Genomic DNA, 16,171 nt, shown 5'->3' on the forward strand with positions numbered 1-16,171 from the left:
AACATGTTTTGATGTCAATACAATATGACTATGTTAAGACAAACTGTGACGCATACATTTGGGTGTCAGCGTCCTACCTTTACAATAAACAGAGTGGTGTGTACTGTACTACCCATGAATATAAAACATAGATTCACACACATTTTTAAAAGAAAGTAGTCACAATTGCTTGCGGTCATCTTTTTAATATGAAACCACAGGTTTGTTTTACATACATCAACTGTCAACATTTATTTTACTGTGTTGGAAGCACCATTTTGCATTAAAGTCTATTGAATTTGCTTGCCAGGAAATTATGGCTAAAATAGTTATTTACTTATACACAACATTACAAATGTTCCATTTTACAAAAGTATTACCTGACTCAATTGACATACATTTACACTGCTATGTCTTGTTCCCTCTAGTCTAGTATAAAGCATTTCGGTGTAAAACACTTGCACATTTAGTTACATTAAACTAAGGGTCCATAGTCCCCATTTCCCAACATGACATTATCTCATAAAGAAAATGGGGTTAAATTGACTGTGTTAATTAATTGCCACTTCACTCCATGGATTTCCATCTCCATGGTTACTTCAATATGTGCTGCTGAACTTTTATGTCTTGGAATAATATTTCTCCCCCAACTTTCCACTAGCCAATATCTCCCTGTTCCCTGTCACCTTGTCTCTTGCCCCGTCTGATGTTGGACAGTGTCCCATACATCCAGCATAGTGTGGTCGTTACTGGTGGTGTCGACTCCTCATAAGGTTGTCCAGTTCTGTCTTGTTGATGGTACCGTAAGCCTGAGAGTAGCTGCCTAGTTTGGCACGGGGATCCCCGGCAGCTGCCATGTTGGCGTTACACTGGAAAACCTTCTTACTGAACCTGGGAGGAGGGGGCCGTGCCTCTCGTGACTGAGACTGGGACCGCTGGTTCTATATTTACCCCCCAAAAGGACCAGATGGAGAGAAAATCTGGGTTAGAGGGGGAGATTTAAAAATGTTATGAGGGTAAATATGGGACAATACAAGTCCTGTCCAATAACAAGAAGTAGTAGGATTCACTCCACAGCAGCTGAGTTCCCTGTTCCCAACAGGGTGATAATGAAACAGTGGGAAAGGACATTGGCATTGACATAAAACCTTAATAGTGACAGCAGAAACAGTATATGAGATCATAGAGTATGACCGTGTTAATATAGCCCACTCACCAGGTGTGCAGAGGTGACACACATCCCTGAGGACACAGAGGGATCGTCTCTGCGGACAAGTGGGTTGTTCTGAGGGTGGGAGAGGGTCAGGGAGAAGGAACGGGTACGGCTGACAGGGGCTGAGCGACCGCGCTGCAGAATCTGCTCCATAGACTGACAGATGGGGAGAGAGACATTATTACATATCTTTTCCCCCCATGCATTGTATATTTTTCACTGGACACTGCAAATAACTTGTGCTGTGTAGTGATCATCAACACAATGTTTGATAAATCAAGAGTCTCTGTCTAATACATTTAACTAAACATGCTTGTCTATCCAGTAATCTGTATGTTAGATATTCAAGGTGTCCACTGAATGTTGCTAAACCTCAGTCTGAATTGTGTGTAGTTTAATCCATTCCATTGTATTCTGGTATTAACAAGTGACGCTGCAACTAATCACTGAAGATCCTAGAACAAGGATCAAGGACACACTGATTACTTGCACAAACGCATACGGTACACATATTACATCATGTATCTTAAGAGGATATATACTGGGTAATTTATTCTGCAACAATCTTTTCGATTTGTTGCTGATTATTGTTCCCACTTGAATTGTATTAAACACGATTTATTGCATCTGTTGTAACTGACCTCTTTCCTGGGATCTGAGTTTTTCCTATAGCTGTGGTACTTACAACAGTGTTGCGAATAGCGCCCTCTGCTGGTGGTACAGTTACATTTTCATTACTCATCTGTCCCTCCAGTTCCCTGCTGGCAGTACCGGAGCGAAAATAGTGAGGTGGTCCAGCCAGATTTCGAACAAAACCATCTGCATGAGAGAAATATAAGATAGTATGTGTCTGTGTGTATGAAGGTGTGTGAATATGGGGGACCAAATCAAATAAAAATGTATTTGTCACTTACCATGAAATGCTTACATACAAGCCCGGAGGGGATGGCTGCTGTTTTACCGCCTCCTAAACAATTGTGCAATTTTGGGTGTTATAGTGTACTCACTGGCAACGTGTGTGATGGGATTATATGTAGTCTTTCCCATGACGGGGCTAGCTGCAGGGCTGGACCTCTCCAGGGACGGCTGGGTGGACACAGGTACTGGTGTAGGTACGGTGATAACTGGACGAGCAGCCTGGTGTTCTGTCTTATCATGAGGGGATTTAACCCCAAGGTCCCCTCCACCATTACCAGACACTGGCTCCAGCCCTCCTTTGTCCTTCCCAGTGGGCCTTTCCCTCCCACGGTCTCCACTGTCACACCCAGACCCTGAGCTAGAGACAGGCTCCTCTTTCTTCCTTGGCCAGGGCATTACATGACGTGGCATTCTCCTTGTGGTCCTCTTCTCTAGAATCATCTTTTTCACAGGATAGATGAAAGTCACAGTATCTACAATCATTTTTATCTGTCATTCATTCCTGAACACCTGTCTCATGTTCTATGTTTGGTTCACTTACGGTGGACCATTACTGCCAAGTTTTTCACAGTTACTAATACAGTGTTAAAATAATTCCTTTCAGGGGATTATGACTGTGTGTATATACACTGCTCAAAAAAATAAAGGGAACACTTAAACAACACAATGTAACTCCAAGTCAATCACACTTCTGTGAAATCAAACTGTCCACTTAGGAAGCAACACTGATTGACAATACATTTCACATGCTGTTGTGCAAATGGAATAGACAACAGGTGGAAATTATAGGCAATTAGCAAGACACCCCCAATAAAGGAGTGGTTCTGCAGGTGGTGACCACAGACCACTTCTCAGTTCCTATGCTTCCTGGCTGATGTTTTGGTCACTTTTGAATGCTGGCGGTGATTTCACTCTAGTGGTAGCATGAGACGGAGTCTACAACCCACACAAGTGGCTCAGGTAGTGCAGCTCATCCAGGATGACACATCAATGCGAGCTGTGGCAAGAAGGTTTGCTGTGTCTGTCAGCGTAGTGTCCAGAGCATGGAGGCGCTACCAGGAGACATGGAGGAGGCCATAGGAGGGCAACAACCCAGCAGCAGGACCGCTACCTCTGCCTTTGTGCAAGGAGGAGCAGGAGGAGCACTGCCAGAGCCCTGCAAAATGACCTCCAGCAGGCCACAAATGTGCATGTGTCTGCTCAAACGGTCAGAAACAGACTCAATGAGAGTGGTATGAGGGCCCGACGTCCACAGGTGGGGGTTGTGCTTACAGCCCAACACCGTGCAGGACGTTTGGCATTTGCCAGAGAACACCAAGATTGGCAAATTCGCCACTGGCGCCTTGTGCTCTTCACAGATGAAAGCAGGTTCACACTGAGCACATGTGACAGACGTGACAGAATCTGGAGACGCCGTGGAGAAAGTTCTGCTGCCTGCCTCATCCTCCAGCATGACCGGTTTGGCGGTGGGTCAGTCATGGTGTGGGGTGGCATTTCTTTGGGGGGGCCGCACAGCCCTCCACGTGCTCGCCAGAGGTAGCCTGACTGCCATTAGGTACCGAGACGAGATCCTCAGACCCCTTGTGAGACCATATGCTGGTGCGGTAGCATGCCCAGGTGTTGTAGGGAGGTCATAGCTGACAAGGTACAAATCTGTCGTTCTACCCCTGAACAGGCAGTTAACCCACTGTTCCTAGGCCGTCATTGAAAATAAGAATTTGTTCTTAACTGACTTGCCAAGTTAAATAAAGGTAAAATAAATAAATAAAATAAATACAGGCACGTGGAGGCCACACACACTACTGAGCCTCATTTTGACTTGTTTTAAGGACATTACATCAAAGTTGGATCAGCCTGTAGTGTGGTTTTCCACATTTTGTCTGTCATAGTTGAAGTGTACCTATGATGAAAATTACAGGCCTCTCATCTTTTTAAGTGGGAGAATTGCACAATTGGTGGCCGACTAAATACATTTTTGCCCCACTGTATGTATGTATGTATGTATGTATGTATGTATGTATGTATGTATGTATGTATGTATGTATGCGCCCACACACACACACACACAATGAGACAGGTGTTCAGTTCATCATCCTCTCTCCCCTCAGTATTACCTCATACAGTTTATTACGGTACTGAACCACCGACAACTGGACATCATCATCCACAGGCAGGATCACATCAGAGTCCAGACCTGGCTCCTTGGCTGGGTTGTGGAATCTCCAATGATATGAAGAGGAAAAACGTGAAGACGACAGCGCAACACAAATAGATGTATCCATTGTTAAATCCAAGACTAGCCATGCATACTGACTTAACAAATCGCACTACTCAGTAAAATTGTAACATAAACAAACAAAACGGAAAACACTTTGGCTGTATCCCGAATGGCACACTATTCCCAATATAGGGACCCTGGTCAAAAGTAGTGCACTATGTAGGAAACAGGGTGCCATTTAGGAAGCAGCCTACATACTGTATATATTAACATGCCTGAACATAAACCCTTTGTTTATAACAGAAATTATCAGCATTGGCATCACTAGAGGATTCACGCATTATGTCATCAAATAGCTTTGCTTGCTCTTTGGGATAAAGGCTGGGTTACTCTAAAGCTCCTCGTGACCAGTGCTGATTTAAAAAGGACTTCATAAAACACATTTGACTGGACATGATTGATAACCATGTATGAAATGGATGCTGGAGCACAAAAGCCTATATAAAGCTCCTATAAAGCACATTGCACTACATTTTAATGTATGAGATGTGCTGTATAAGGTACCTGGAGACATAGAGGTGCTGCAGGGCCTGCTCAGCAGTCAGCCTCTTGTCTGGGTTGAACACCAGCAGGCGACGCACCAGGTCTAGGGCATCTGGAGGCACCGACGGCTGCAGAAGATCCTCTAGAGGCACCTGGGGCCTGGACACAGACAAACACAGTGCAGCGCAGTGAATACATGTCTACAAATGTCTAGACAGCTGACTCAACACCTTTAAATAGTTTACTTCTGTTGGACCAAGTAGACTTCCACTATGACTTACTTCAGTAGCATCCTCTGAATCACAGAGGCACCATACTCAGATCTGATTGAAAGTACGTCTGAAAAAAAAAATCACAAATCACTACTAAGGTAATGATCAGTTGGTCAGTTAGGGGCATAACAACTTGATTCCTACAACTAGTGCTCAACAACCAAACAGCACACTAGTAATGATCTGTGAACCCTGCAGCGAGGACTTAATACTCACCCTCTGGGCTAGGGTGTGGAATTGCACTCATGATTTTCTCTATCTGGTTGATGGTGGAAGTTCCAGGGAAAAGGGGCTGCCCAAGTAGCATCTCTCCTAGGATACAACCTATACTCCACATGTCTACCCCCTTTGTGTATCTGTAGAAGAAATCAAAGACTTTTCATGGACTGACTTCCAATATGCAGGTTTCTGCATTGCTACTACTTACTCACATCAAGTACATTGATGTCGCAAAAGGGCAACTCATTTTACCATTACAAACTTACAATAACAATATTTAATTTGTACAGCGCATTTCTCACCCTCAGCTCACATCATTTTCAATGGCAGAGAAAGAAAGAGATATACATTAAAAAGTGGAGAAAAATAAATAAATAAATATATATATATATTCATCATCTCCAGCTCCACCCTCAACATCATGTGAAAATGGCGCTTTTCAATGTTTGGTAGTAGTATTTCCAATGACGTCATCTAATTTAACCAATTATGGATGTGTGCATTTCACCTTATATAAGGTGAAATGCACACATCCATACAAAACATAATCTGGTGTGCGTCATGTGATTTTTATCAACAATGAGTAGGAAATGCCTACTCATTATTGGTTAAATCAGATGATAGAAAAGTGCCATTTTCACAAATGTTGATGCTGGGGGTGGAGCTAGAGATGATGAATATCAAGTACACACACACACACACACACACACACACACACACACCTCTGATGTTATTTTAAATGGACAAAAAAAATTGCTTTTCTTTCAAAAACAAGGACATTTATAAGTGACCCCAAACTTTTGAACGGTATACAGTGCCTTGCGAAAGTATTCAGCCCCCTTGAACTTTGCGACCTTTTGCCACATTTCAGGCTTCAAACAAAGATATGAAACTGTATTTTTTTGTGAAGAATCAACAACAAGTGGGACACAATCATGAAGTGGAACGACATTTATTGGATATTTCAAACTTTTTTAACAAATCAAAAACTGAAAAATTGGGCGTGCAAAATTATTCAGCCCCCTTAAGTTAATACTTTGTATCGCCACCTTTTGCTGTGATTACAGCTGTAAGTCGCTTGGGGTATGTCTCTATCAGTTTTGCACATCGAGAGACTGAAATTTTTTCCCATTCCTCCTTGCAAAACAGCTCGAGCTCAGTGAGGTTGGATGGAGAGCATTTGTGAACAGCAGTTTTCAGTTCTTTCCACAGATTCTCGATTGGATTCAGGTCTGGACTTTGACTTGGCCATTCTAACACCTGGATATGTTTATATTTGAACCATTCCATTGTAGATTTTGCTTTATGTTTTGGATCATTGTCTTGTTGGAAGACAAATCTCCGTCCCAGTCTCAGGTCTTTTGCAGACTCCATCAGGTTTTCTTCCAGAATGGTCCTGTATTTGGCTCCATCCATCTTCCCATCAATTTTAACCATCTTCCCTGTCCCTGCTGAAGAAAAGCAGGCCCAAACCATGATGCTGCCACCACCATGTTTGACAGTGGGGATGGTGTGTTCAGGGTGATGAGCTGTGTTGCTTTTACGCCAAACATAACGTTTTGCATTGTTGCCAAAAAGTTAAATTTTGGTTTCATCTGACCAGAGCACCTTCATCCACATGTTTGGTGTGTCTCCCAGGTGGCTTGTGGCAAACTTTAAACAACACTTTTTATGGATATCTTTAAGAAATGGCTTTATTCTTGCCACTCTTCCATAAAGGCCAGATTTGTGCAATATACGACTGATTGTTGTCCTATGGACAGAGTGTCCCACCTCAGCTGTAGATCTCTGCAGTTCATCCAGAGTGATCATGGGCCTCTTGGCTGCATCTTTGATCAGTCTTCTCCTTGTATGAGCTGAAAGTTTAGAGGGACGGCCAGGTCTTGGTAGATTTGCAGTGGTCTGATACTCCTTCCATTTCAATATTATCGCTTGCACAGTGCTCCTTGGGATGTTTAAAGCTTGGGAAATCTTTTTGTATCCAAATCCGGCTTTAAACTTCTTAACAACAGTATCTCGGACCTGCCTGGTGTGTTCCTTGTTCTTCATGATGCTCTCTGCGCTTTTAACGGACCTCTGAGACTATCACAGTGAAGGTGCATTTATACGGAGACTTGATTACACACAGGTGGATTGTATTTATCATCATTAGTCATTTAGGTCAACATTGGATCATTCAGAGATCCTCACTGAACTTCTGGAGAGAGTTTGCTGCACTGAAAGTAGAGAGGCTGAATAATTTTGCACGCCCAATTTTTCAGTTTTTGATTTGTTAAAAAAGTTTGAAATATCCAATAAATGTCGTTCCACTTCATGATTGTGTCCCACTTGTTGTTGATTCTTCACAAAAAAATACTGTTTTATATCTTTATGTTTGAAGCCTGAAATGTGGCAAAAGGTTGCAAAGTTCAAGGGGGCCGAATACTTTCGCAAGGCACTGTATATATATATATATATTCAAGCCTAAATGAATGGCTCATATACTTGGGAAAAGTAGGCCGCACAGTGCACTGCTCCATGTAATCCCAGTGCGTGTGTACCTTGAGGAACCCAGCAGGATCTCAGGAGCTCTGTACCACCGCGTCGCCACATACTCTGTCAGCGCCGGGTTCCCAGCATCCTCCTGGATCTGGCAGAGAGACCTCGCTAAACCGAAGTCACAAAGTTTCACAAAGCAATCCGTGTCAAGTAGAATATTGGAGGGCTATGGGAAGAGAAAACTCAATTCAACCATGTCATTAAAATAGTTATTCTCCAGATAAACAAAAGAAGAATTGGATAGCATCACCCATACTGGTGGCACCAGAGCATCTGCAAATGCAATAATGTCATAATCTCAATATGCACAGTTCTTAGTACATTGACAATTTAACCATTGTACTGTACCTTCTGGTCTCTGTGGATGACATTGCCTGAGTGCATGTATTTGGTGGCCTTAAGGAGTTGATGCATGACATAGCGTTTATGGATGTCTTTCAGCAGGTTGCCTTTCTTTATCACCGCGTGCAGGTCGGTGTCTGCAACACAAAGGTGGTAAAAACACTAATAACCAACAGGAATCGTAACCAAATGAAATCATCCAGAATTGAACATTCATTCATACCACACTTAGAATAATGACACTTTGAAAACACCTTTCCACAAACACACAATGAACCACAAACACAAGATTAATTTAGCAGTCAAGTGAAGGACAAATCAGACATGTCACGTTTCCCATAAACAATCTACGCACTACTGCAGTGTGGAGGTGGGCGAATGCCAGGGGCACCAGGTGCAGTGATGCGGGTCCACACACTAAGAGATTAGACTGCAGGGAACAGAGAGAAGTCCAATATGTGGACTCAGCATGCATAGTAGGCAGGCAAGAGGAGAGGAGCCCTCCCCCATCACCCTTTCCTCTGGTGCCAGGTTTAAACTGCTGAATAACCTTGCAGCTTGCCTGCCTGCATTCTTTGTGCTGTTATTTTAAAATGGCCAACCCAATCAAATTTAGCACAGGGTAGGTGGCCAATAATAAATACTGTGGCAAAGCATTGAAAATGTATTTTTGTAGACATCAGGGTGATTTACACAATCAAGTTGTCAATGCAAGCATCCTGCATGTACAGTCCCAGTCAAAAGTTTGGACACACCTACTCATTTAAGGGTTTTTCTTTATTTTTACTATTTTCTACATTGTAGAATAATAGCGAAGACATCAACACTATCAAATAACACATATGGAATCATGTAGTAACCCAAAAAGTGTTAAACAAATCAAAATATATTTTAGATTATTCAAAGTAGCCACCCTTTGCACACTCTTGGCATTCTCTCAACCAGCTTCATGAGGAATGCTTTTCTAAATGTCTTGAAGGAGTTCCCACATATGCTGAGCACTTGTTGTGTGCTTTTCCTTCACTCTGCGGTCCAACTCATCCCAAACCATCTCAATTGGGTTGAGGTCGGGTGATTGTGGAGGCCAGGTCATCTGATGCAGCACTCCATAATTCTCCTTCTTGGTCAAATAGCCCTTACACAGCCTGGAGGTGTGTTTTGGGTCATTGTCCTGTTGAAAAACAAATTATAGTCCCACTAAGTACAAACCACATGGGATGGCCTATTGCTGCAGAATGCTGTGGTATCCATGCTGGTTAAGTGTGCCTTGAATTCTAAATAAATCACAAACAGTGTCACTAGCAAAGCACACCCACACCACCTCCATGCCTCACGGTGGGAACCACACATGCGGAGATCATCTGTTCACCTACTCTGAGTCTCACAAAGACATGGAGGTTGGAACCAAAAATATCAAAGGACAGATTTACACCAGTCTAATGTCCATTGCTCATGTTTCTTGACCCAAGCAAGTCTCTTCTTATTATTGGTGTCCTTTAGTAGTGGTTTCTTTGCAGCAATTCGACCACGAAGGCCTGATTCACGCAGTCTCCTCTGAACAGTTGATGTTGAGATGTGTCTGTTACTTGAACTCTGTGAAGCATTTATTTGGGCTGCAATCTGAGGTGCAGTTAACTCTAATAACTTATCCTCTGCAGCAGAGGTAACTCTGAGTCTTCCTTTCCTGTGGCGGTCCTCATGAGAGCCAGTTTCATCATAGCGCTGATGGTTTTTGTGACTGCACTTGAAGTAACTTTCAAAATTCTTGACATTTTCCAGATTGGCTGATCTTCATGTCTTAAAGAGGCGGCAGGTAGCCTTGTGGTTAGAGCGTTGGTCGCTGGATCGAATCCAGAGCTGACAAGGTACAAATCTGTCCTCTGCCCTTGAACAAGGCAGTTAACCCACTGTTCCCCGGTAGGCCGTCATTGTAAATAAGAATTTATTCTTAACTGACTTACCTAGTTAAATAAAGGTTACATTTAAAAACAATTAAAATAACTTACAAGTAATGATGGACTGTTGTTTCTCTTTGCTTATTGAGTGGTTCTTGCCATAATATGGACTTTTACCACCCCTACCTTGTCACAACACAACTGACTGGCTCAAATGCATTAAGAAGGAAAGAAATTCCACAAATTAACAAGGCACAAATGCATTCCAGGTGACTACCTCCTGAAGCTGGTTGAGAGAATGCCAAGAGTATGCAAAGCTGTCATCAAAGCTGTCATCAAGGCAAAGGGTGGCTAATTTGAATAACCTCAAATATATTTGGATTTGATTAACACTTTTTTGTTTACTACATGATTCCATTTGTGTTATTTCATAGTTTTGATGTCTTCCTTATTATCTACAATGTAGAAAATAGTACAAATAAAGAAAAACCCTGGAATGAGTACAGTAGTCCACAGTGTCCAAACATTTGACTGGTACTATATATCTGTTATTACCAAATAGGCATTTTATATGATACCATCTCACATATCACCACATTCCTCAAGTGAAATCAAATTCATATTCAAAATGGATGTAAACAGATAATGCACATAAGAGTCCTCACCCATGTATTCAAAGACCAGGTAAATATCTTTGTCATTTTGAGCTCTGATGACATTGAGCAGTTTGACGATGTTGGCATGATCTCCAAACTCCTACAGGGAGAAATACATAACAGTTTAGATAGCTCGGACGGACGGACGGACACACACGGACACACACACACACGGACACACACACACACACGGACACACAGACACACACGGACACACAGACAGACACACAGACAGACACACACACAGACAGACACACACACACAGACAGACACACGCAGACACACGCAGACACACACAGACACACGCAGACACACGCAGACACACGCAGACACACAATTGAGTGAAATCAGTGTTAAGACTTAGGGATAGTGACATAAGCATACCACCTAGACTGTTCTTAACATTTAGATGCGTTGTTATGTAAACCCTCTCCACTATGGTGCCAGTGTTTCTGTGGGGGATGGCAATAGCTGATTATGGACACTGACACACAGTTTATGGACTTGGCCTCTGTTTTTCCTGGCCGCAGAGGATGGGAACAAAAACTGACCACAATGTTTTCTTTTCCCTGTGTGACCAGTTTTCTGTTCACTTTCAATAGGTCAGAATATATGGCCACCCTATGGATGATTAACTAAGCACCAAATCACACTGCAAACTGTCCACAAGACTTTTAGTCTCTTTAAAATGGTACAGGTGTTGTATCTGTGAACCTGGACTAAGGCTTCTGTTCAACTATAGAATAAACTAAACAAAACTGTCTCTGTCTGGACTACGAGTCTTTAGCATATGGAATTATTTATTTTATGCATTAATTTAATTTCATTCAAAACCATGCCATAAAAATGTTCATGTCCATTTTGTTATATGTAATCTCTGCTGGACAGGCTACATTTGTGAGATTTTCAGTTCTAGGTTGCCCAGATTATGTTAAACACAATTTTAGATACAACAGTTCAGCACTTGGAAGGGTCTAATCAGCATCAAGGAGTTTTCCTGAAAAGCAGGAGCCATCTGGAGTTTACATTACGGTATGCAAACACGGTCCCAGTGTACACAGCAACATGACCAGTCCACTCAGGCTATATACACCAGCTGGCTGCGGTTGGGCTCCATTTCAAACCATTGAACCACTCACTTCAATTTTCCAATTGTTGCTAACTGAAATAGATATTCATTCTTACCTGAAGAAACATGATTTCTCTGAATGTCCTCTGTGGAGAAAAAAATAACATTGGGAATACGTAGGAAAGGCCAAAGTCATTTTAATTGACAATGTATTTAATCATTAACGGACTAAATGAAACAAGTTGTTTGAGAACCCCTGGCCCTTACAGTATTGCCATAAAATTATAATTAGATATAGTCAAGGTTGTTGAACAGGGACTTTTTTTGTTACACTCCTCAAACTTTCACAACATATATTAAGATATATCTCTGTAGCTACATCTACTTTATGGCAGACAAAACTAGTAGCCAATGTCAATGACCAATATCATCATGTATCACAAACCTGGGCATCAGTCCTATTCCTGAAGGCATCAAATATTTTCTTTACAGCCACAACTTCTCCTGTCTGTCTGTCCACAGCCTTCCATACAATCCCATATGCCTGGACACAGAGTGGATAAAGAGATACAAAACTGATAGTGAATCATTGTCAGGATTAAAAGGTAAAACAAAACAGCCACAGGACTGTAGTTGAGCCCTAAGATAAACTCAAAGCACAATATTGGAAACACAGGGAAGTAGAGTGGAGAGTAAGGAAAGAAAACGTTCTAGGGAGCGATTACTAAGCACTTTTAGAGTCAGCAGCACACCGAGGAGAGGTGACTGGTTATGACATCAATGGGTGAGAAGAAGAGAAGACATAATAAGGGAACACTAGACACGGGTCCCTCTGGCGTCAGTGACTTCCTGCTTAGCGAGCATGGCAAGGCTAACTTTAATACCGTCAGACAGACTGAAAACTGGGGAAATAAGGTTATTCAAGGACGACTTTTGGGGGAAAGTTACAGTCTTGGAGCTTATAATGGTACTCTTGGTATTGTAACCTAGGAATAGTGCCCAACAGCAGCACATCGGTTTTTCCCCCCCTTGGGTAAAATTGAATTGTAGTAAACATGCCGAAAGCTCACACCACAGCTAGCTTGAAATGTTGCCGATGGAGCTATCCAATTGGTGCCTTTTGTATAGCTCAAACAGTTGGTACGTTGTCAAGGAGGAGGGTCACATGTGTTTGTGAGAATACGATTCGAGTATGGTATGGGGGCAGGGACAGTGGAGGAAGAGTTACTGTGAGCAGCACACTAATGTCAGTTTCATTACTGTATTATTGACTGTGTTTGTTTATTCCATGTGCAACTCTGTGTTGTTATGTGTCAAACTGCTTTGCTTTATCTTGACCAGTTCGCAGTTGTAAATGAGAACTTGTTCTCAACTAGCCTACCTGCTTAAATAAAGGTGAAATAAAAAAAATGAACACCTGTGTAATAGGACCGATGGCCTCCCCTCAAGGGAAGGTTCTAGGTAGTATTGTGTGACGCATCTACATGACTCAACAGTTTGCCACCTGGCACTATACAGTTCAGAGATACAATAAGCATCATAGGCTAGATCTAGCACATGGTGAGACTCATTGTTTTGTCAAGAGAAAGAAAACAGGTCTTCCATTATCCTATGTCTGGGGGAAAAAACTAAACAAAGGATTTTTCTATTTCCCTTGTATCAAAGTCTGCTGATCTGGCTGAAAGAAATGTCTTGTTCTGAAAAAATGTATAATCCTCCAGTTTATGACATCAGTATTCACAGAGACAAAGTTTGGGGAATTTTAAGAATTGTTCTTACAGGAATGACTAGGGAGGTAAACGTGAAAAGTAGCAATGTGTGTAATTCAATGACTATTTCTATAAAATAAAATGGATTTCAAAGTTGACCACTTGTTCTTTGTATTTATTTGCTTGACAGCAGTGAGTGTGCAATTTATATATATATATATATTGTATTAACTAACCTTTATTTAACTTGGCAAGTAAGTTACGAACAAATTCTTATTTACACTGACGGCCTACCCCAAACCTGGAAGACGCTGGGCCAATTGTGCGCCGCCCTATGGGACTTAATTACCGCCGGATGTGTCTGTCATTCATGAGTTTGACTGTCACATTAAAACAAATAAATGTTTTCTCCAGAACTATAAAAACTGGGGACAGACAAAATTACTTACCCCCTTTCCAAGTCTTTTCTTTATTTCATATTTCATGGAAATATGATCCTCCACTTCCGTGACGTTCATCCTAATTCTTTGTTTAGTTAACTCTTATGCAATGTTTTTCATTCCTTTTTGGTAATTACAAAGTAACAGTCAGCCACAAGTAGAAATTCTGCAAGGAAACACTTGAATCATCTGTTTTCAGAACGTTCTTGATCAAGGCAACAATGTATCAACTTTCTTTGCAGCTGCAATCTTCATATGAGTACACTAAAAAAAATGTAACACCTTTCGTTTGAAGGAGTTGTTGAATGTAAACAGTTAAATACAAAATCACGATTCATGTGTTGTTTGGCAGCCAGTTCTACATGCAGCAGCGCGCTAACTCGCTTCTTTGAACTTCTGCTCTAATGTTGAATGGTTATTGATTAATCACTGTCGTTGCCCACCGATACATTTCTAATCAAATATCTCCCTCCCGAAAATTAGCGATGGTCTTCTTTGAAAGTTCTGAAACAGTCCGGTTCAAGGATATCGGTGACAGGTGTTGATTGCTGGATACAAACAAGCATATCGGTTCGTTTCGTTTCGTAATTGTTTTGTCGTCCTGGAGACGCAACGATACGCTGCTGTAAGGTTTCCGAAGTCAAAATGTACTATATCGTAACAATTAATGAAAGAAAAAAAAAAGCTCTTTGGTCTTAATTTAAGGTTAGGCATTGGGTTACCAGTGTGGTTAAATTCACGATTAAAATAACTTTTTAATTAGATCAATTGTAGAAGTAGGCGGGATTTATGACTTTGTCGCTGTGGTAACTATTGACAACCGTTCCAAAAGCTTTTAAAGGAGCCGTATGCTTTATTTTATGAATCGATAAGTGGGATGCACTGCACTGTTCAGAGATTGTGACAGCCGGTTAAACAGCATCCCTTGAGAAGGCAAGAACAAGATGTATGGCAGGAGAAGTGCAGTATTATCATAAGGCGACATATACTTGGAATATGGAGGGGGAATGGAGGGAAAAAGAGGCTGAGGTCTAAAAGAGAGAGGGGAGCTTGAGTTGGTTAAAAATGGCAGAAAAAAAGGATATGGTTTGTTAAAGAAGAATGGTAGAAAGTATAAAACCGAGTGAGCTGAAGACAGGAGGAGAAATGGAAGTGAATGAGGTTGAAGTATCAGAGGTGGTAGGTGTGGTGAAGTTCTTGGAGCCTGAGGCTTGTGCCGAGGGTCAGGATAAAGATGAGTCTGTGACAGTAGGAGTGAAGCTTTTGGAAAAAGTGGAACCTTGCCTTTTGGCTGATCCATTTGTGGTTTCAGGGTGGGTGAAAACAGAGTTGGGTGCTGTGGAATCATTGGTGAGGGTAACCAAAAGTGCTCTTTTGATAATTTGTGTTTCTGCTGTTCAGAGGGAGAAGGTGCTCTGTGTTAAACGAATGGGGGCGTGAAATGTGAAAGTTGACCAACTGAAGGGGAAGATTTCCAGTGTTTGATGCAACACAGACAGGGTGGCATGAGTGGTGAAACAGAATAGTCATTGTCTGTTCTTTTGAGTTTTGATGTTGAGTCGTTGCCCGACAAATTGATTTTAGGAATATAAGTTATCCTGTACAAGCTTTTGTGCCAAATACATCACATTGTTACAGGTGTCAAGCTTATGTGCATGTGGCAGCAGTGTGTAGGAGGGAGGTTCCTATGTGTGAGAAGTGTGCAAAGGGCATGAGACAAAGGAATGTGTAACATTGAGGAAAGTAGTGGTATGTGTTAATTGTAGGGGTGCCCATGGGGCTGGGGATCAGAAATGTTCTGTGCAAGAGAGCCAGGTTGAGGTTTCAGGGTTAGAGTAGTGCAGAAGTTGTCATACGCTGAAGCAGTGAAGAAAGAGGATGATGGGTCAAGGGGTAGGGATTCTGAGATAAGTGGTGTGAGTAGTAGATCTGTACAAGTACAGAGGGATAGTTCAACAAGTAAATATGTTTATAAATATGTTTCAGTGAGATTGGATTTTTAGAATTTATAGCAATGCTTATCAACTGTACTGCAGGGATGGAACTGAAGTCGCAGAAAATGTAGGTTGTGGTGGCAGCTGCAGAGGTGTGAGTGTGCGAGACATCAAAAGAGTGTTAAGTGGTAGTTCCATTATTTCAGGTTGTTGGCCCGAGGAAGGA

The 16,171-nt window shown here is 41.8% G+C and overlaps 1 protein-coding gene across 2 annotated transcripts; it reads right to left on the reverse strand.

Moving 5' to 3' along the window:
- Positions 1-165: 165 nt before the first annotated feature.
- Positions 166-14,784, reverse strand: LOC118399610 (mitogen-activated protein kinase 15-like). 2 transcript variants are annotated; one of them, XM_035795837.2, is made up of 14 exons: positions 14,021-14,782; positions 12,308-12,406; positions 11,979-12,008; positions 10,803-10,893; positions 8,249-8,379; positions 7,903-8,066; positions 5,360-5,499; positions 5,153-5,210; positions 4,893-5,030; positions 4,225-4,330; positions 2,200-2,551; positions 1,878-2,011; positions 1,196-1,348; positions 166-920 (listed from the first exon to the last, which is right to left on the reverse strand). In XM_035795837.2, the coding sequence occupies exons 1-14, from the start codon at positions 14,087-14,089 to the stop codon at positions 726-728; spliced, it is 1,860 nt and encodes a 619-aa protein (XP_035651730.1). In that variant the 5' UTR covers positions 14,090-14,782; the 3' UTR covers positions 166-725. The 2 variants fall into 2 exon arrangements, with proteins under 2 accessions (XP_035651730.1, XP_035651731.1); XM_035795838.2 differs by having other exon boundaries at positions 823-959; positions 14,021-14,784.
- Between the last annotated feature and the right edge of the window lie 1,387 nt (positions 14,785-16,171).

Source organism: Oncorhynchus keta, chromosome 20, assembly GCF_023373465.1.
Source record: "Oncorhynchus keta strain PuntledgeMale-10-30-2019 chromosome 20, Oket_V2, whole genome shotgun sequence".
Lineage (NCBI taxonomy): Eukaryota > Metazoa > Chordata > Actinopteri > Salmoniformes > Salmonidae > Oncorhynchus > Oncorhynchus keta.